Here is a 22,423-nt window from a genome sequence, read left to right on the forward strand (position 1 = left end):
ATTATTTTTGGAACTTATGATTCATATCAGCCATATCATTTAATTTTTAAGAAAAACAAGCCATTTTTGAGTATTTTTATAATAACTAATCCAGCTAAATCCCTAGTTATTGCTACAGATCAGTTTTAAGGATGGAAATGTTCACCCATTGTTTATAAGTAATTGAGATGATTAGTGCCAGTTTGTAGTACTTGTTAATACTTGAACTGTGATTCCAAGTCAGAGATACTGCTACTACAAATCAAACTTAAATTTGTTTCTGTAGGTGTATAGAATTTTAGAATTTGTAGCATGCAGCAGTTTCATGGAAGGTCTTCAGAGAGCATCTTATTAGCTTAAACTACAACTGCCCAAGTCTCCATTCAGAAATAGATTTTGGAGACTAGGAAGAAAATTATGCTTAAGCTCTGACATTTTTTTTCCTCTTCTGTTAATATATATAATTTACCTTGTGGTTTTTTTTTCCTCCAATAGGTGGTGTTACTATATTTGTGGCCTTATATGATTATGAAGCTAGAACTACAGAAGACCTTTCATTCAAGAAAGGTGAACGGTTTCAAATAATTAACAACACGTAAGTGTTGGGAATATTTTGAGGGAGAAATACTGACAGAAATCTAATCTTCATGCTGAAACTACTTAGCTGGTTGATATTAAAGATGAGAGTGGTGAAGCATGGGTCTCTGCCCACTGGGTTGGATGATGCATTTGGTTTCCTTAGCTACATGGCATAATAATTCCTTTTGTAGCCAGAGTTATGACTTCTACAAATTGTGCTGTAGTGTGTGGTTCTTCCATAAATGGTAGAGATTTGAAAGTGAAGATTGAGGGAATATATGCAAGTAAGTACATCACTTTAAAAAAAATCTTTATAAAGAGATTCTTTGTTCCTATTTGAATATAAGGTGACTTAAGGATCTTCTTTCTTTCTCTTAACAAAAAAGGGAAAAGGCCAAGTAAGGAGCTCCTGCAGTCCCAACCTGACCACATTAAGTTGCTTTTTCCTTAGGTGACTCTTAGAGTTTTTGTCTAAGACTTTTTTTTTTTTTAATGATTTTATTTATTTATTTGACAGGCAAAGACCAGAAGTGGGCAGAGAGGCAGGCAGGGAGAGAGAGGGGGAGGCAGGCTCCCTGCGAACAGAGAGCCCAATGTGGGGCTCAATCCCAAGACCCTGAGATCATGAAGAGGCTTCAACCCACTGAGCCACCCAGGAGCCCCTTGTCTAAGACTTTGAGTTTGAGATGACTCTTAGACTTTTAGTGGACCACTCAGTAATAAAAACCATTTAGTGGCCTACTACAAATTCAGTGTTTGAATTGAAGATTCAGTACTTCTTATAGAAAATAGATCCCGTATGTTATGGTCTCTTTACTTCCAGTCATATTTCCTAACATTCTTGCTCCCATTTGCTATCCATTATTGTTCCAGAATATAAAATATGATCATGGCTCTCTGCTTTAAAAGCCTTTTTCAGTAGCTACCAGTTGCTGTCAAGATAAAAGAAAAGCAGTAACAATGGTAGACATCAGTCATCCAGCTGCTTCCCCTTCCTCATTTAACTGCCCAGCCATACTGAGTTGCTTGTAATTTTATGAATACACTAGGATTTCTCACCTTCCCATGCCTTGACACGTACAGTTTCTTTTTTCTGGAACATGACTTCCTGTCTCAGCTTTTTTTTTTTCTTTAATCTGTCCAACCCTGTTCATCCTTCAAAATGTATATTCCTATGTTATTTCTCAAGGAGGCCTTTCTTGACATTCTTCCTCTCCTTCCTGGTCACACCCCTTCTCCCACTGGATTAGGTGTCTGTCTTACATGTTGATGTAGCACCCCGTGCAAACCTCAATCATAGCTGCCATCACTACTTCTAATTATAATTTATTGTGTGCTTGTCATTCCTTTAGACCAGTGGTTCTCAACCAAGGGAAAGATGCCCAGGAGACATTTAGTAATGTCTGGAGGCAGGGTGCCTCCACTGCTTTCTGGTGGGTGGAGGCCAGGGATATTGCTGAACCTCCTATAGTGCACAGGACAGCCCCCAACAACAGTCATCTAACCCAAAGAATCAGTGAGGCTGAGGCTGAGAAATTCTGCTCTATGCTGAGTTTCTTGAGGTTACAGACTGTCTTTTTACCTATTTCTATTTCTAGCACACTGTCTCATAAAGTCTGTTACTTAAAGGGTTGTCAATAAATGTTTGAATGAATCATGAATGGTTAGCACAAATGCAGTTTTCAGTTTGTATATCTGAAAGTGCTTAATGTATACTAGGAATCTACAAACCAAGTGTATGAGTATAAATATTTGAAATGCCAAAGGATTTTTCATCTCATTTTCTAGAGAACAAATTCCCCTCGATCATTTATAAAATGTCAATTTAGATAAGATACTCTCAGTACTTTTCTCTGGCAAAGCAAAACATGCATTTAATTTTTAGTGGCAGAACCCATATATATCTTCCTCATTAGAGACTGATAATATTTGCTTCTTTCACATTAATTTTGGAAAAGTCAAGACTTATGTATTGCAAACTGCACATAATTTTCATGTTCTGAATTGATTTTAGTCTTATTTGAATATTTATGGATAATATTTTAATAAATATACTTTATTCTAGGAGTTAGATTTTTTATTCTTGTCTGTTGAAAATATTTTGCTACAGGAGTTCTAGGACACTTTTCCGAAAATGACTAAAAAGGAGCATTATCATTTTATATATGGTTAAGAGCATTTGACAGTAAAAAAGAATGAACTACTGATAACATACTGCAATATAGGTGAACTATGAAAAAATTATGCTGAGTGAAAGAAACCATTCCAAAAGACCACACCAGATTACTGTATGATTCCATTTATATGAAATGCCCATAATAGTCATATCCATAGGAACAGAAAGCTGATGTAGTGTTAGGCGATGTCAGAGGGAGGTGGGTGGAGGAGTGGAGAGTTACTGTTAATGGGTACAGGGTTTCTTGGTTGGGGGATGATGAAATGTTCTAAAATTGATTGTGGTAATGGTTGCACAACTGTATGAATATATTAAAATCCATTAAATTGTACATCTTAAAGTGGGAATTTTATGGTATGCAAATTATGTCAATAAAACTTTTAAAAAAGAAAACATCCAGTTGAAACTGAGTAATTTGAAAGATTTACCTCCCAAATTGTTCTAGTTAGTATTGTTTATTGTTTTAGGTTGAAGAAGATAGGTATGTAAAAGAGCAATCTTGTAAGTAAGATTAAACCTTTTTGTTTGTTTGGAGCAGAAATATGTATGCTACTGTGCTTTTGCTTAGCCTTATTCCCTAATTCAACTAACCTATTTTTAAATATTACTCTTTTGAGTTTAATTTTTGATCAAATTAATGCATTAAAAAAATGGAAGTTAGACAAACCTCTTTTCTACATAGATACAAGGCAACACTGCCATAAATTGTGTTTCGAGCAGTTGTCTACCTTGTGGTAATTGTTGTTTTATGTGTTGCAGGGAAGGAGACTGGTGGGAAGCAAGATCTATTGCTACAGGAAAGAATGGCTATATCCCTAGCAATTATGTAGCCCCTGCAGATTCCATTCAGGCAGAAGAGTATGGCACTACTTCATATTTTATTAATTATGTTGATTTTAAAAATGTTTTAATGCACATTCTACTTAGCCACAATTTTACACACATACAATTACATACCAGTCCTAATACAACTAATATATCATATTAATAGGAGATGTTACTTGAAAATTAATAATTAATGCCATAGTATTTGCTTACAGCAGGATCATAAATGAATCTGCAATAATAATACTGTTTTCCTGGTCTGTATCCTTTATATTTTCACTTTAAAAAATTACATTAACCCTTTTTATATTCTGCAGACTCATTTCAAAAATTTACCTTCAGTTGATAGTATTGCATCAGTGTAGATTTCTTGATTTAGGTGCTTGCTCTTTGGTTATGTAGGAGAGGACCCTTGTCTTTAGGAAACACACGCACTGAAGTATTTAGGGGTAATGTTTCAGCATGTTTGCAACTTACTTTCAATCAGTTCAGAAAAAAAATATACACACAGGAAAAGAGAATATAACGAAGTAAAATTTTAACAGTTGAGAAATCTGTGTGGAGGGTATATAAGAGTTCTGTGTGCTATTCTCACAACTTCAAAAAAATTAAAATTCACCTTCAGTGATATATTTTTTAGGTCAAACCAAGGCTATCTGGGATTCATAAATATTACTTTGTCTTCATATCACAACACTTAACAGTGCCTTGCACACAGTAGATGCTCTATCAATGTTTGTTGCTTTTATGATAATTTGTCTCCATAACTCTGTTCTGCTTGACACATTACTTCCTGTTTTATACTGTGAGCTTCTCCATAGCAGATATTCATTTTTATTCACAAATCTGTATTAAATCAAAGCCATGCTAATGTAGAGTTGCTAATAATATGGATGTAGTTCACTTGCACCTTACTGAATACAGATGATCACACTGTTACCAGAGACCCACTTCTGTTCTTCCTGCTTCAGTCTTAATATCTCCATCTGTCAGTGACTGGGAGCTTCTCTGTTACTATTGCCTTTCCTTCTCCATTTACTGATCATGGAACTTGCAGGTGGAACTGAAGAGACTGGTTGAGTAGTCAATACACGGAAATATTAGCACAGTATATTCTGACAATATTTTTAATAATTCTATTTAATAAAGACCCTTTATTTTGTTTTGCTGTGTTTTTAAACTGTGTAGCTCTCTCTTGTCATCCTGCCACTCCATTCTTACTGATCCTTATTTATAATCTTTCTGAACCTTCCACATTTCTAACTCAGACACTATTTTTTTCAGATGGTATTTTGGCAAAATGGGCAGAAAAGACGCCGAAAGATTACTTCTGAATCCTGGGAATCAACGAGGTATTTTCTTAGTAAGAGAGAGTGAAACTACTAAAGGTAATTATAATGTAATAGAAGTACAAAAATTTTCATGAACAGTATTTTGAGAAAGATACAAAAAAGTATTTGTTTCCCCCACTAGGTGCTTATTCTCTCTCTATCCGTGATTGGGATGAAGTAAGAGGTGACAATGTGAAACACTATAAAATTAGGAAACTTGACAACGGTGGATACTATATCACAACCAGAGCACAATTTGATACTCTGCAGAAGTTGGTAAAACACTACACAGGTATGTGAATATTTCACACGTGAAAATTATTTCCTGGTATGTTTTATGAGGACAGAATCTCTGTCTTCATGTCTGTTAAGGTTTAGTATGGTACTTTACCCACAAGAGTGTGCTCGATAGAATCTGTTGTATTCTAGGTTTAAAATGAGGAGCAGGTAGTACTTATTTATTACCTGAGTTAGGTTCTTAGATATGCTAAAATATGACTATCATTATTTGATTCCTTATATCTTACTGACATAGTGTTTACATTGGACTTTCATAGTGGCTAAGTATCAAGATAGATTTTGACAATAAATAAAAACACAAAAGCTTGTATTTTTTAGGGACATTTATTAAGTGGTTAAAACTAAATACTTAATGTAAAAAGTTCTGTCGGATGTCCTTTTGGGTTACCTTCTTCTGCATGGAATGGACCACATAAAACTTCCTAAAGTTTAAGTCCAATGAAATTTAATCTAAAGGTGCATTTTTCTTTTCCTGAAAAATTAACCCATTGCAACTGTAGACATTCTTCTAGTCTTTAAAGTACCTTTGAAAGGTATTCAGTATTAGATTCTTCTGTCTCAAAATTTTGCATTGCCAATTTGATACATGAATGCATCCAAAAGTTTTAAAATTATTATTATTATTTTTTTTTAAACATTGGGTGGTTTTTTTTTGTTTTGGGTTTTTTTTATTTTTTAAAGATTTTATTTATTTATTTGACAGAGATCACAAGTATGCGGAGAGGTAGGCAGAGAGGCAGGCAGAGAGAGGGGGAAGCAGGCTCCCTGCTGAGGAGAGAGCCTGATGCGGGGCTCAATCCCAGGACCCTGGGATCATGACCTGAGCCGAAGGCAGGGGCTTTAACCCACTGAGCCATGCAGGTGCCCTGAAAGTTTTTAGATTATTAATACTAGGGGAGAGGATTGCAATGGCAGTCTCTTCTTCAGTGACAGGTACAGTCTATCAAGTCAACCACCAGTCTTGACATTGATCAGACATGTTACCAAGCAGTGGCATCAGTTGTAATCGCACTTTTTAGAATTTGATTTGTCTGCTTACTTGTTGAACATGGGAGGGAACATGTCTTATTTATAATAAGAAAGAGTATAAGCAGGATTCACAAGTCAAGCCTTTGTGAATTTGGGATTTCCTGTTTTTGTGTCTCCCTTATTTGAAAACCAATCTCTTAAATGAAGAAGTTTTCTCCTTAATTTTTGATATGCTTCTTACATTAATGGTTATTAGGAATAACAGTTAATGGTAGCATTCTCTTTGGGAAGAAATAAAACCCAGTGATCAAAAAGAGAACTTAGGGGGCAGCCAGAACTATGGTTTGCATCCCGTCTCCTTCACTTACTTACTGATAAGTAAGTAGTGTAAGTGACATTAAGAAAGTCACTTAAGTTTTTCAAGACTTACTTATATGAGATATTTGTAAAGTACTGAATTAGCACAATAGCTGAGACATAATAAGTGTTCATTAAATTATAACTTCAAAAATGTATTTAACAAAGAATGTTTCACCTCTTGTATGTTTTGCTTCTTACAACATACAGCTCCCTTTTTGGTATTTGTGCTTTTAGAGTAAAACTGAGACATCATGTTTTTGGTTTTGTTTTCTTCAATTTAAACTTTTAAAAACATTAATATACTGTATGTACCTTAATTTTTGTAATTAATTTGTTTTATAGTATAGTTTTTTTTTATTTATCTAGAACATGCTGATGGTTTATGCCATAAGTTAACAACTGTGTGTCCAACTGTGAAACCCCAGACTCAAGGTCTAGCGAAAGATGCTTGGGAAATTCCTCGAGAATCTTTGCGACTAGAGGTTAAATTAGGACAAGGATGTTTTGGTGAAGTATGGATGGGTAAGAACCCTGAACTGTTTTTTTGTCATTTCTTTAGCCATAGATTAAAACACTATTAACTTATGTTGAAATATTTAAGGTAACTGCTGCTCATTAAGGTTTGGCTTAAAAAAATCTCTTAATATTCTAGATTAAAATAGTGGACTGTGTTTTTCTAGGGACATGGAATGGAACCACGAAAGTAGCAATCAAAACACTAAAGCCAGGTACAATGATGCCAGAAGCTTTTCTTCAAGAGGCTCAGATAATGAAAAAATTAAGACATGATAAACTTGTTCCACTATATGCTGTTGTTTCTGAAGAGCCAATTTACATTGTCACTGAGTTCATGTCAAAAGGTATGTGTATATGAGTTTCTTTTAGGGTATTCATGTTGATAATTTTTTTTTATTCTTCATTTCTATTTTCATCCATACAAATTTTTTATTGTGTAGTGTTCTCTAACTTAAGATTTTTATGTAGATGTTGAGAAGAGAAAATCTGACATTTTGTGTAATGCAATAGTGATTAGTTCCAGTTATTCCAGAGGATAGTTCAAAGTTTAAAAGGAAGATTAGGCCAGCTCAATTTATGTTGAAAGTAAGTGGGTTTTTACTCCATTTGACTAAAGGAAATGAAATAGCTAGGAAAGTGAAAAAGTATTTCTACAAATTAAAATAATACAATTAGAAAGAAGCTTGCATCTTTAATTCCTAAAACAAAGAAATCAGGTCAAGTTAAGGAAATCTTATTTTATTTTAACACAATCTTCATAGTCAGAGTTCCTAGAAACTTTTTTCCACTATCTTTCACTAAAATTTCTCTATTCTCTCAAACTCCAGACCCTAAGGTGAGATCTTTAGTAACAGAATTGGTTAGGGCCAGGACAGGTGATACATTAGAAGAAGAACCAGTAAGCACTAAGTATGTTGATAGTCCTGCTTTTGCCCTCTTGAATTTTATCTCTCCCACCCAATTCTTTTTATTTTTATTTATTTATCTTAAGATTTTATTTATTTGACAGAGAGAGAGAGACATGGTGAGAGAGGGAATACAAGCAGGGGGAGTGGGTGAGGGAGAAGCAGACTTCCCCTCCAGCAGGTCGCCCCGCAGAGCAGAGCAGAGCAGAGACCATGACCAGAGCCAAAGGTAGGCGCCTAACACTGAGCCAACCAGGTGTCCCTCTACCCCCAACTCTTGTTTTTGTTTTTGTTTAAGATTTTATTTATTTATTTGATGGAGAGAGACACAGTGAGAGAGGGAACATAAGCAGTGGGAGTGGGAGAGGGAGAAGCAGGCCTCCTGCTGAGCAGGGAGCCGTATGTGGAGCTCGATCCCAGGACCCTGGGATCATGACCTGAGCCAAAGGCAGATGTCAACAACTGAGTCACCCAGGTGCCCCTACTCCCAACTCTTAATGAGTCACTCCATAATTAAAGCTACCCATTATGTCATCCCTCTCCAGTAGTCCCATTTTGGCCAATAGTGTAGTTCCATCTAGTGGTGACAGGGCCAACTACAAGCTACATATTTGCTATAGGAAACCTCCCAAAGGAATAGAAAAGCCAAAAAGTTAAGAATTGAGGTAGCCCCGGCACCTGGGTGGCTCAGTCGTTAAGTGGCTGTCTTCAGCTCAGGTCATCACCCTGGGGTCCTGGGATCAAGCCCCGCGTCGGACTCCCTGCTCAGCGGAGAGCCTGCTTCTCCCTTCCCCTCTGCCTGCCACTCTGCCTACTTGTACTCTCTATCTCTCTGTCAAATAAATGAATAAAATCTTAAAAAAAAAAAAAAAGAATTGAGGTAGCCTGTTAATTGGTGGCCAAAACATATCTAAAAGCCCCAAGGTACATGGCACTTTTTGGAAGGACTCTTCAATGCAAACAACTGCCAAATAATCCCTTCCAGAGTGCGCTGGTTGAACTATATAAGGAGGGGAAGAAAGGGACAAGGAGGAAGTTTAAATCAAGATACTGATAGCATAAGAATATAATGGAGATAAAAGCTAATGGTACATTTAGCTTTGTATATTGATTTCAAGAATTATTTAATTGGGGGAACATAATAGATATCTTATGTTGTCAGATTGCTGGGTTAGTTGGAAGGTTAGAATGCAAGATCATAAATGACCCTTCTGGTTTTAAAACTCCATAACTTCCCATTTTATTTCAGGTACTTAGCACTTGATTCCCAGTAATCCATTCAAACTCACTGTGTCATGTGCTCCCAGATAAACCTACTTTCCTTGCTATATAGATCTTCTTCCTTCTTCTGGGTTCCATGAATCTGTTCAGATTCCTTCATATGGAATTTGATTTCCCTGTCTCTCAACCAGGCCACCAATCATATTTCCTTCATATTATACTTAAGTGTTTGAAGCCATTCATTAGTATCCATATCTGTCGTGATCATTATATCCTATGAAATATTTATAAACAGACTATTCTATAAATTATTAACAACCAAAATGTATGAAATACTTCTAATTTATAGGACACTCTCCTACTCATTACAAGGTATCAAAGAACTAAAGCACTGAAAAAACTTATATTGAATTTGCAGAGAAAAGACCTAACCTTCTGATGAGTTAATTTTCAGTATCAAAGTAAATAATAGCTCACTATAAACAAATAAGCTATAGGCCCAAGCATAATGAATTTCCAGGTGTTTAACACATTCATTAAGAATAGGGATGAGGAAGAGGTCACATAGGCTGGAATAAATTGAGAAAAATTAGTCAAGTCTTAAACTGATCTTTAAGGTTATAAAGGCTATGGATGTGTAAAGGGAAAGGTATGGGTATTTCTGCAGAGGTAAGAAGATATGAGGAAATGGGGAACAAAACCATGAGAAGTAGAAAGTGCAGAAGGTAGCTGGTTGGAAATAAGGCTGGAGAGGTATGTGAGAAATTTAAGACTCCTCTGATTGATTTCACTATTACTTATTGAGTACCTATCCTCTGACAGAGTCATGAATGAGCATCAAAGGGTCCATGAACTTCTCTGAAGTTAGGTGTCAAACTTGCTTATTTATATGTGTTTCCTGGAAAGAGAGTATAAGGCACATGGGAGGGGGTAGGATTTGTTGTCGTTGGTTAAAGATCAGAGAAAAGGAATTGTCAGAATGACAGTAACAAGTCTTAGATTCTGTGCAGTGCAGTTCTACACTATTTTAGCAATTATCAGTTGTTACACTGAAAAATGTTATTTTGCTTAATGTATCGGTCATGCCACCTATTTAAATTCTTTATCCTAAAACAAAGGAACTGTATCATCTGTTTATTTCTATATACTCTGCATTACAATGTGGAGTATTTATGTAATGTCAATTTATCTTACAGGAAAGGAAGTGAAGAAAAGAAGTACCTCTTCCTCTGTTTAAAGACAGTTTCTCAACTTGTGTTTTTAATCCTTTCTTACATCTAAAAAGAAAATCCTTCTTAGATCTCAATATCTGCTTCTCTCACCTACTGTTCTGCTTTTTTGCTTCTGTTCACAGCCAAGATTTTTTAAAGAATACTCTCTGTCTTCACTTCCTAACCAGCCATATACTCTTTTTAAAAACTACTTAAGTTTATTTAATGTCAACACTTTTCATAGATTTTTTTTAAATTGTGGAATATTTCAGACATACAGAGAATTCCATAACAACCATGTCCTTACCATCCAAATTTAACTTATGTTTACACTTTGCCGTATTTGCTTCAGTTCTCTCTATTAAGAAAGCAAAACATTACAGATCTAATTCCATCTTTGTTTTTACCCCTCTTTGAGCCCATTCTCATTTGAGCCTTCCCTTCAAGTTCTTTTGGGCCCATTTCCCTTCTAGAAGTAACCTTAATTTTGAAGTTGATGCTTACCTTTTCCATCTGTGTTTTTCATATTGATGGACTTTTTATTGATATATGTCTATTAACAGTATTTGTATGTTTTTAACTTATGTAAACCTAACTAGCTTTATTTTCATTCAACATTATGTTCTTGAGATTTATTCATCTGGATAAAGATCTAATTTGTCTATTTGTAACTGTTGGATGAGATTCTGTACGAATATACCATTGTTTATTCATTCCTTTCCCAGTGAACATTTAGGTTGCCTCTAGTTTGTCACTGTAACAGATAGTGCTGCAGTGAATGTCCTTGTGCTTGCCTCTTCTTGCTATGTGCAAGAGTCTCTAGTGCATTGGATGGCAGCAACATTAACATCACCTGGAAACTTACAGATGCAAACTATGGTGAGAGGGCCCACCAGTCTTCACTTCCCCACCACCTTGTGTGATAACGGTCACACAAGTGCCATTGATCCCATTTGTCACATCTCTCTGGAAGAACCACCTTTTCTCCTTTCCCACTGTCATTGCTAGATTTTAACCTAATAGTCTGTCTTTCCTAGACTATTCTAGGAACTTTTTTTTTTTTTTTAAAGATTATTTATTTATTTATTTGACAGAGAGAGATCACAAGTAGGCAGAGAGGCAGGCAGAGAGAGTGAGAGGGAAGCAGGCTCCCTGCCAAGCAGAGAGCCCGATGCGGGGCTCGATCCCAGGACCCTGAGATCATGACCTGAGCCGAAGGCAGCGGCTTAAACCACTGAGCCACCCAGGTGCCCCTATTCTAGGAACTTTTAAACTTAATCTTTTTATGCAGTTTTGGCCCAATTTCATTTTCCATATTACTGTTGGAATGATTGCTTTTTAAACATAAATCTGATTGTATTTCTTTTCAGCATAAAACTTCATGTAAAGTCCATTGATGCTTGCCTTCTGTGTTCTCTTTTCCTCTGTAGCCTCTTCCTCATCAGTTCCCATCTTTGTCCCCTGTGTTCTTGCACATGAAGGACTGTTTTCATTTCCATGAACTGTGATGTCACATGCAGTACTGCCTTTTTACTTGTTAATCTTTCTTCTTAGAATTCCCTGTCTGCCCCCATTCTTCCTTAGAAACCGATTTCCTCCATAAAGCCTTTTCCTACTTCTTCATAGAATTAACCATATCCATTGTGTCTGTAAAATTATAGGTTTTACAATACATTTTATCACACCTCCTATACAGTATTTGTTTTCATATATTACTTATATACTTTCTAGATCTTTGTATTATACTTTCTTACTATGTCAAGGTCTCTTCAAAGTCAGGGACCATGACATATTTATCTTTGTATTTTGTATCTTTAATAGTGCCTTACATGGAGTAGATGCTCAGCACATATTCAAATGGACAGATAAAGGCAAAGACACAATACCATGTTCCATCTGCAGTAGATGGACCAGAAGAAATATAGATATTCTCTGACTTTGAATCTTTATAAAGGAAGAGACTACATCATAGCTCTCCTTTGCTTCACAATCCTGTCGTGGAAAGGGCTCTCTTTGTCTTGTCTTGTTTTGTTTTATTTTGAAATACTTTTTTTTAAACCTGAGAAAAGTTGTAAAAATAATACACAGAATTCTCATACATATTTCAGCCAGATTTGTCAATTGTTAAGTGTATATGTATCTTTCAGTACATAAAAATATAAGGATTTTTCTCTGAAACTGAGGAGCACATTGCAAACATATTCTTTACTGCTAAATACTTCAATGTTTGTCTCCTAAAGACAAAATTGGATACAATTCTGTTATCTGATACCAGTCCATTTTTCACATTCATCGGTTGTCCCAGTGATGTCCTTAATTAACCGCACTTTTCCCCCATCCAGGTTTTAATCTGTTCTTTTAGTTGTCAGTTTTCTTTGGTGTCCTTTAATCTGGAGCAGTCTCTCTCTTAGCTTTTCTCGTCTTTGATGACATTGTTACTTTTGACAAGAACACTATGTTTGTTTTGAAAATGTACCTTAATTTTGGTTTATCTGCTATTTTTTCCTTAATTAACTTCAGGTATATGGGAAGTTTTTAACTAGTATTACAAGAACAGCAACTAGACTTCTAGCCTTTCTGTTGGCTATTATTCATAGTAGTTTGCTGTTTCATGGTATCTTCTGCTAAAATTGAGAGGAGTTAATTCGACTGACATTCCCATGTCAGCTCAGCCACCTAGGTCTATTTTTAAGTACCCCAAGATATTCCCAGTTGTCTACACCCTTGATTCATATTGACTTAAAAATACACAGGTATCTAATACTGCCTTTTGGATCAAAATCAGGATTGCTGATCATGATCAAAGCAAAGAAGGAATGCCTACAATCTAGAGAGATTATTCAGTTTTCCATTAAGTTATCAGAGAAGTTTTTAAAATTTCAGTTGAGGGACCTCTTCTAGAATATTAAATTAATTATTCAGAAATTCCAAAGCTGCAATAAATATTAAAGAACGACAAGTTTTAAGTTTTGTATTGTGATGCAGTGATTTGTTTGGAGGTGGGGGAATGTTCATTTCAATCCTAATTTAAGATTTGCTTATTTTCTGGGGCGCCTCGGTGGCTCAGTGGGTTAAGCCTCTGCCTTCGGCCTAGGTCATGGTCTCAGGGTCCTGGGATCGAGCCCTGCGTCAGGCTCTCTGCTCAGTGGGGAGTCTGTTTCCCCTGCCCCTTTTCTGCCTGCCTCTCTGCCTACTTGTGATCTCTCTTTTTCTCTGTCAAATAAAGAAAATCTTTAAAAAAAAAAGATTTGTTTATTTTCTGTGAACATTTTTCTCTCTCTTATAGGGAGTTTATTGGATTTCCTGAAGGAGGGAGATGGAAAGTATTTGAAGCTCCCACAACTGGTTGATATGGCTGCTCAGGTATTTGTGTATTGCACATGCATCAATTTACATTGATAGTGTACATAAAAATGTAAAATAATCATAGTAGAACTATGTTACAGATAACGTAGTATCTGAAGACCTGCAGTATCTAACAGATTCATATAACTTAATAGTATTAGAACCAAGCATGTAATTCCCAGTATGGTGCTGTCATGTATCATGTGATTATATTATTTAGAAACCTGATTTAACAAATATGAAATTTATATGTATTTCTGTTTCAGCAGATAAATTTTAAGATAATGAATGATTGCTATTCCAAAGAAAATTTTGGAAATCTAAAGAATGTGCTGAACTTTTTATTTAATATAGTCGAAAACAAGAATGAAGATGGCAATATACACTGAAAAATGGGATATTTTTATTCTTCTGAATTTGTGTTCTTATTTTTGAATTTTAAATTACCATGTAGAGCAGTTTTATATATTAAAAGAATTTTTATTTAAGTATAGTTGACACAGTGTTATGTTAGTTTTAGGTATATAGCATAGTGATTCAACAAGTCTATACTTTATACTGTGTTCGCAAATGTTGCTACCATCTGTCACCATATGATGTTATTACAACATCATGGACTGTATTCTCTATGCTGTGCCTTTTATTCCCTGGAGTCTTAGTTTTTAAATGTGAGTGAAAACTATTAACAGTTTCTGTTCAGAAATGTGGGAGGTGTTCGAGGGGCCTTTGATTGGCTTTAGTCGACCTGTCAGTTCTAAGATCACTTTTTTGGTAAGCATCCAAATGTCCACAGACTCTCAGTTTAGAGAAGCTTTATACCAAGAAACTACCCATGTGAGGATTTGGCAAATGCCAAGCCTAGTCCATTGCCCTGTGTTCAAGCCTCTTAAACACGACAGTAGGGTTCAGCAAACCATTTTTGTGAAGGGCCATATAAATGTTTTAGGCTTCGTGGGCCATATGCATCTCTTGTTTCTTCTCCTGTTCTCCCTTTTCTGATTCCCCCTTTCCTCCTTCCCTTTGTATCATATGTGTTTGTTTGTTTTCCTTTTCAAGATTGCTGATGGTATGGCGTATATTGAAAGAATGAATTATATTCACCGAGATCTTCGGGCTGCTAATATTCTTGTAGGAGAAAATCTTGTTTGCAAAATAGCAGATTTTGGTTTAGCAAGGTTAATTGAAGACAATGAATATACAGCAAGACAAGGTAAAATTACTTTTTATTTAAGATTTTATTTATTTATATGACAGACAGAGATCACAAGTAGGCAGAGAGGCAGGCAGAGAGGGAAGAGGAACCAGGCTCCCCGCTGAGCAGAGAGCCGGAGGTGGGGCTCAATCCCAGGATCCTGGGATCGCGACCTGAGCCAAAGACAGAGGCTTTAACCCACTGAGCCACCCAGGCGCTCCAAAATTACTTTTTAATAAATGCTTGTAACCTAATGGTCACTGGATTTTCTTACCATTCTTTTGAGTATTCAGGGTTTTGCAGAATAAGAATAGCTCTAGGTCTGTTCAGAGGAGTCATAGAAACATTGATCTTACTCATAAAATCATATATAGTACATGCTGCCACGACTTTTTTCCCTTAAGGAAGAACTCGACCTGATGTTTTTTGCATTATAAATATAGCAAACAGTACACTCTTTTTTTTTTCTTTACTACTTTTGTCATGCCAACAAATAAATATTTTTAAATTCCTTTTGTTATAAACTTCAGGACCATCCATATTTTACTACACTAAGGCTCAGAAAAGGTATTTTGAAGTTAATAAATTGAGTAATAACATACAGTTTTATAAAGGACTTGGAAATCATCTTTACACCAGATTTATAATAATTCTTTATGTTATATTTGTAGTTGTGATAAATAAAGATGTTTGGAAACTTGACACTGTACAGAGGGAAGGGAACTTGTTGAAATTAATATAAGATTGACTCTTCTGTTTGATGTCTGTTCTCCAGACTTTCATCCAGCACTTATTTACTGAACATGTACACAGTATGTGCATACAGAAAGAGTATGGGTTTTTGAATCCCAGTTCCATCTCTTATTACCCCAGAGATGTCAACCAAGTTATCTAACTTTTTTGACTGCGCTTCAGTCTCCTTACTTACAAAAACTAGATGGTAATATCTACTCTTATAGTCAAAGTTTTTTTTTTTTTTTTAAGATTTTATTTACTTATTTGAAAGAGAGAGAATGAGAGAGAGTACGAGAGAGGCGAGGGACAGATGGAGATGCAGACTCCCCACTGAGCAGGGAGCCTGATGTGGGACTCAATCCTGGGTCTCCAGGATCATGACTTGAGCTGAAGGCAGTCACTTAACCAACTGAGCCACCCAGGTGCCGGGTAATATCTGCTCTTGAAGATTGTTGTGAAACTTTAGTGAAATAAAGTATTGCGCCTGACATTACCTAACACAGTCAATGCCCAGTAGATAAAGGCTATCTTTTAATAGGAGATATATATATATATATATATATATATGTACACAATATACATACAATACTTTATTTCACTATATATATATATATATAAATATATATATTATATTATATTATATATAAATATATATAAATATATATATAAAACTATAAAGCAAGTTATTTTGTAATTGATGTCAAAAGAGTATATGAAAAGTATTGTGGAAAAGAGGAAAGAACAGGAAGGACTTCATAGAGGGGATGGCTCAGAGAGCAGGGCTTTGGAGAGAGACAGTAATTTTTTTTTTTTCCAAGATTTATCAGAGAGAAGAGCATGTGAGGGGAGGGGGCGAGGGAGGGGGGAAAGAGAATCCCAAGCAGACCCCCTGTCACTGTGCTAAGCACGGAGCCCCACATAGGGCTCAGTCTCAGGGCCCTGAGATCATGACCCAAGCCGAAATCGAGAGTCAGATCTTAACCAGCAGCTACCCAGGCACCCTGAAAGAGAGTAACTTTGACAGGCAGAGATTGAATAAGATCCAAAACAAATCACTACATAGATTGTTGATCCTGCTTGAAAACCTTCAGTCACCTTCCACACACCTACAAAGAAAGAGGCCTTAAAAAAAAAAAAAAATGCCTTGGCATGCCAAGTCTCCTACACCTCCTACCGAGAGGTGCTGGCTCACCTTTAACAAATGTTTGTGCTAGGCAAGAGGGCATCGCTGTAGAAGAGCTTGTTTTCTGCTATCGAGGAGCTCATTGACTAATGTCTAAGACTCAGTTGTAAACAAACTATTTCAATACAATCTAGTAAGCCCAACATAAAGATTAGTAAAGAGTAGACACACCAAAAAATTTTTTTCTTAGCTATCAACTATTACCATTATTTCATAAAAGAATGAGTGTTTTAATACTATCCAAGTAGGAAGGACATAATCTCAGGATAAAGGACATACCTATAAAGTAATAATTTTAGCTTTGTGAATTGATATGTGATTCTCTCTCTCTCTCTCTCTCTTTTTCCCCCGGCAGACAGGGAAAGTCTCTTTTGTCAGTGACTACATTAGTACATAAACTACTAGGAACTGTTGCCTAAACTAGGTTCTCAACCAGGAGTGATATTGCTCCCCCAGGGGACATTTGGCAATGTCTGGAGATAGTTCTGGTTGTTACAGCTGGGGCAGCTACTGACATCTAGTGGGTAGAGGCCAGGCATACTGGTAAACATCCTACCATGTACAAACTAGCTAGCCCCCACCCCCCCACCTAAACAAAGAATTATCCAGCCCCAAATGCCAGTGGTGCCAGATTAAGAAACCCTGCCTTCAACATAAGGCTTTCCTTTCGGCCTCAATATCTTTGTGCAGTTCCCACCAGCTAGAATATCTTCTCTTCTTCTGTGATACTTTAAGCATTCTAACCATTCTTTAAGCTTTAACTTAGCTGCTACATTTTTATTTTATTTTATTTTATTATTTTATTTTTGTTTTATTTTAGAGGGAGAGAGGGGTGAAGAGGAGCAGAGGGAGAGGGAGAGAATCTTAAGCAAGCCCCACACTGGGCCTGGAGTCTGGGGGCTTGATCTCATGACCCTGAGTTCATGACCTGAGCCAAAATCAGAAGTCAGACTGAGCCACCTGGACGCCTCTAGCTGCTGCTTTTTAAATGAAACTTTTAGTGACTGCTAGTGAAAATTGATCTGTTTTTCTGAATATCTAAAGAACTATTTTTTTAGCACAAGTTTTTTTTTTTTTTTTTTAAGATTTTATTTGTTTGACAGAGAGAGGTCACAAGCAGGCAGAGAGGCAGGCGGGGAGTGTTGGGGGGGAAGCAGACTCCCTGCTGAGCAGAGAGCTCAATCCCAGGACCCTGAGACCATGACCCAAGCCAAAGGCAGAGGCTTAACCCACTGAGCCACCCAGGCGCCCCTATTTAAAGAACTATTTTATATTGTTGTGTATATGCTTAAGTATATAAGACACCTGTAATCTTATTTCCACTCTAAATGTCTAAGCTTCACAAAGGCTGTGTTTTTATGACTCCCATAATGATTAGCAAATGCCTTGTGCATAAGAAACATACACTAAATATAGGCTTTTAAAATTAGAATTCAACAGAATGGACCGTCATCAACCAACAGTTAGGTATAGCCAATAGGTGCTAGACTTCCTTAAAAGTTACAGATCCTATAATCATGTTTTTAGTTGCTTATCAGAGTTTCTGCCTTTGTGGGTTTTTTGTTTTTTGTTTTTTGTTTTGTTTTTGTCTTTTAAGTAGACCTCATGCCCAGCATGGAGCTCAGTATGGGGCTTAAACTGATGACCCCAAGATCAAGACCTGAGCTGAGATCAAGAGTCAGATGTTTAACTGACTGAGTCACCCAGGCCCCCTTCTACCTCTATTTTCTTGAACAATTTTCTGTCCCCACCAACATTTCTTTTTCTTTTTTTTTTTTAAATATATTATTTATTTGTTTGACAGACAGAGATCACAAGTAGGCAGAGAGGCAGGTAGAGAGAGAGGAAGGGAAGCAGGCTCCCTGCAGAGCAGAGAGCCCAATGCAGGGCTCGATCCCAGGACCCTGGGATCATGACCTGAGCCAAAGGCAGAGGCTTTAACCCACTGAGCCACCCAGGTGCCCCAACATTTCTTTTTCTTATGTCATTGATTCATGAGAAAGAAATGTGATTTATTGTAGTATGAATTCTAAATTTTAAAGAATTTTTCCCATGTATCTTGTACTTTTGAAGAATCTGACATTGATGCACATACAACAAAGATATTGACTAGAGATTAATCCTGCTTATGCCATATTTATAAAAATATATATATTTTTAAAGATTTTATTTATTTGAGAGAGGGAGATAGAGGGAACACAAGGCGAGGGAGGCAGAAAGAGAAGGAGGACAGAAGGAGGAGCAGGGAGCCCAAGGTGGGATTCAATCCCAGGACCCTGGGATCATGACCTGAACCAAAGACAAACGCTTAACTGAACCGCCCAGGTGCCCCCAAAATAGATTTTTAATGAACAATTTACTTAAGCAAGATCGTCATTATTTTAGGTGCAAAGTTTCCAATCAAATGGACAGCTCCCGAGGCTGCGCTATATGGTCGATTTACAATAAAGTCTGATGTATGGTCATTTGGTATTCTACAGACAGAGCTGGTAACAAAGGGCAGAGTGCCATATCCAGGTAAGCTGACATTTCATTTTAGCTCTTTGTTATTCCAAGATCCTTAATTAGAGTTTATTAGGAGCAAAAACTGTAAGGGGAATAAAAACTTTTATTTGTTCTCTGTTTTCCCTTCCCTCCCTTTCTTCCTCTCATTATTTTGGCATTGGATAGACTGCAGCCTTTGAGAATCATGATTCTTGAGATAGGGCAAACACACGAGGTGTGACCCATATTCACCTCAGCTTTCTCAAGACATTTTCCAAATGGGCCTTTTATTTCTACTATTCTCTCAGATAATAAGCATATCTTAAATATCCTGGGTCATCTCCCCCAGCAACCTCCTTCCCTCCCCAATAATAGAGGGTCTGCTTAGCCTATCATAACACAGGGTGAGCTACCAATGGAGGCAGGATTACAAAGAAATACAAGAAAGAAATTGTATATAATAACTTGAAGAAAGGCAAACAGGTGATACGAGATAAGGAAACTTTCAGGGAAGTGCATTGATAATAGTTTCATAGTTAATACATTTGGCAAAACCAGGACCAGAACTTTCTTCTGAATTTGTTTGGAAGTTCTTTCAGACATTATCTTGCCACTGCCCCTCATTAACCCAAATTTGGTCCTTGTGAACTGTTAATATCAGAAAGTATCAGTACTTCAAAGTAGTACTCTAAATTCTCATTAATCAAATGGGGTTGGGTTTTGAAGGCATTAGGGTTAAAATTAAGGTTTCAGGTGGAATAAAAAAAATTAGACATGTTGAAACAGATTAGCATTTTCTAAGCATTTGATATACTTGACATTTAGAATTTATTTTTGTTGTTGTTGAAAGTATCCTTTCATTTGATAAACTTACTATACCTTGAATCAGTTAGTGGCTAGGGGATTTGTTCTGTCTTGCTAGTGGTGTTAGGGATCATTTTTTCTAATGTTTGTATCTTGTGTGTTAGGTATGGTAAACCGTGAAGTGCTAGAACAGGTGGAACGAGGATACAGGATGCCTTGCCCTCAGGGCTGCCCAGAATCCCTACATGAATTGATGAACCTTTGTTGGAAGAAGGACCCTGATGAAAGACCAACATTTGAATATATTCAGTCCTTCTTAGAAGACTACTTCACTGCTACAGAGCCACAGTACCAGCCAGGAGAAAATTTATAATCCAAGTAGCCTTTTATATGCACAGATCTGCCAAAATGTAAAGAACTTGTGTAGACTTCCTTACTTTACATACAGGAATCAAAAGAAGAAAGTCTTCTTTACTCTGCATGTTTTTAATGGTAAACTGGAATTCCAGATACGGTTGCACAAACCGCTTTTTTTTTTCTAAGTGTTAAACTCTAAAATACCAATGATGAATTTTCCAACTTATTTCAGGGTCCAAAGAAAGGATAGTTATGATATTGATGACCGTGTGAGTGATAGCATGACCATGAAGAGCAGCAAGGCTGCTTCTTTATAAATCACTTCGTTTCTTTTATTCCCCAAACTCAGAGTTGTTAAGAGGAAAGTGTGTATCATTATAGACAAAACTTGGGAGATAAAAACAGGTATACCATAATAAAATCTAAAGTTAAGGAACTTTATAGGACCAAACAATTCCATTCCAGTTTTTAAAGATGTCTTCCATTCATTGTTCTCACAAGCTTTTTCGAAGTTGAACAGTTAGTATACAATCTTATTAATATCTACCTTCTTTTGCATGGAAATGCACCAGGTTTTTAGAAGCAAAAAGGAATATAAACAGCATCTAAAACTTGATTAAATGTTAGATGACAGTAGTGACATTTGAGAGTATAATGCACTATGTTAATACTCATACTTGTGGAACTGGAAAGTAGAAGAAATTTTTCACTTTGATTAATCATTTTCTGAATAGCTCAGTTTAGAATAATGAAGGTAACTAGAAAGTGAGTTAATCTTTTATAAGGTTGTATTGATTTTCTTTAAGGCACTATATAATTGAAGTTGTACTGTCCAATCCAAGGGAAAAATCTTTTAATATTTAGATAACATGAAAAAATAAGACCCGATATTTAAACAGTCCTTTTGAAAAAGTAGACTGGTACTGTGAGATATTTCTAGTATGTACTTATGGTGATGGGTGCCACAAATATGAAATTTCACTAGATCAGGGACTTGAATGCACTTTTGCTCTTCCTGAATATAGACTGACAGAGAGGAAAATATTTAAAAGAAATATAAGAAAATGTGAAAATTTTACAGGTAGAGGGATGGAATGTTATGCTTAATGTTCATGTTAAGGAGTGACAAATGAATGGCTTTGCTGGCACTCACAGCTCCTCACTCACTTGTTCTGAGATTTTAAGAGTTACAAGGTATGTCTAAAACTAATCTTTCTTAACGTAAACACTAAATGAGCATTCAGCCTCAACTAGCTAAGTTAAGGCTTCCCACTAATTCCAGTGATAGAGCTTTTATGTGAAACATTTTTAGAACTCCAGTTTTCAAATCTGTATTAACTTTTTAAATATGCTTAATGGTGATCATTTTTCCCCTTTTTAGAATTTAGTTGATTTGGGGGGAAAAACTTACTGAGAATAGTAGCAGCGGCGGAAAGGGAGCGACAGGTTTTTTGCCCAAAGTGTAGAAGTGAAACTCAAAAGTTTTATGACTGACTCAAAAAGAAATTCCAAAATAGGAATTTAAATAGCATTATTACTGGTTTAAGTGTAGCAAAGCAACTGAATCTGACAAATAAAAGTATTTATGTCTTAAAATATTCTCTTTTGTAGTCACACTTTTAAAGCAATACATCAGGTTCCCATATTTTAGAATTATAAGTCTTTTTTTTTCTGATCAACATTTATTCAAGAAAAATGGTTGAATCTTAGTAAGATCAGTGAGCTTTGTCATGTACTAGCTCTGTTCACAACCAAGTTCCACTGTAACCTTGAAAACCAACAGCCCCTGTAATTACAATTTTTAACTACCACACTTATCTGATTTCATCATTAAGTTTAAAATTCTGTGCCATGGTAACTGTATTGAAATTCAGACAATTTTAAAACGTGACAAATGAGCTTCATTTAGGTTGGTAATAGCTCTGGTACTAAAAGTTGTGGAGGTTTCTAA

General features: G+C 36.2%; 1 protein-coding gene across 3 annotated transcripts in view; it reads left to right on the forward strand.

Moving 5' to 3' along the window:
- The window catches only part of YES1 (YES proto-oncogene 1, Src family tyrosine kinase), a 70,275-nt gene extending 48,752 nt beyond the window's left edge, over window positions 1-21,523 (forward strand). For all 3 annotated transcript variants that reach the window (XM_046025671.1, XM_046025672.1, XM_046025673.1), the window contains 10 exons: window positions 475-574; window positions 3,494-3,592; window positions 4,844-4,947; window positions 5,033-5,182; window positions 6,886-7,041; window positions 7,200-7,379; window positions 13,659-13,735; window positions 14,774-14,927; window positions 19,213-19,344; window positions 20,280-21,523. In XM_046025671.1, coding sequence (XP_045881627.1) covers window positions 475-574; window positions 3,494-3,592; window positions 4,844-4,947; window positions 5,033-5,182; window positions 6,886-7,041; window positions 7,200-7,379; window positions 13,659-13,735; window positions 14,774-14,927; window positions 19,213-19,344; window positions 20,280-20,488 — 1,361 coding nt within the window. In that variant the 3' untranslated portion in view covers window positions 20,489-21,523. The remainder of the gene's footprint in view (window positions 1-474; window positions 575-3,493; window positions 3,593-4,843; window positions 4,948-5,032; window positions 5,183-6,885; window positions 7,042-7,199; window positions 7,380-13,658; window positions 13,736-14,773; window positions 14,928-19,212; window positions 19,345-20,279) is intronic.
- Window positions 21,524-22,423: the final 900 nt, after the last annotated feature.

The sequence above is a fragment of the Meles meles genome, chromosome 12, assembly GCF_922984935.1.
Source record: "Meles meles chromosome 12, mMelMel3.1 paternal haplotype, whole genome shotgun sequence".
Taxonomy (NCBI): Eukaryota; Metazoa; Chordata; class Mammalia; order Carnivora; family Mustelidae; genus Meles; species Meles meles.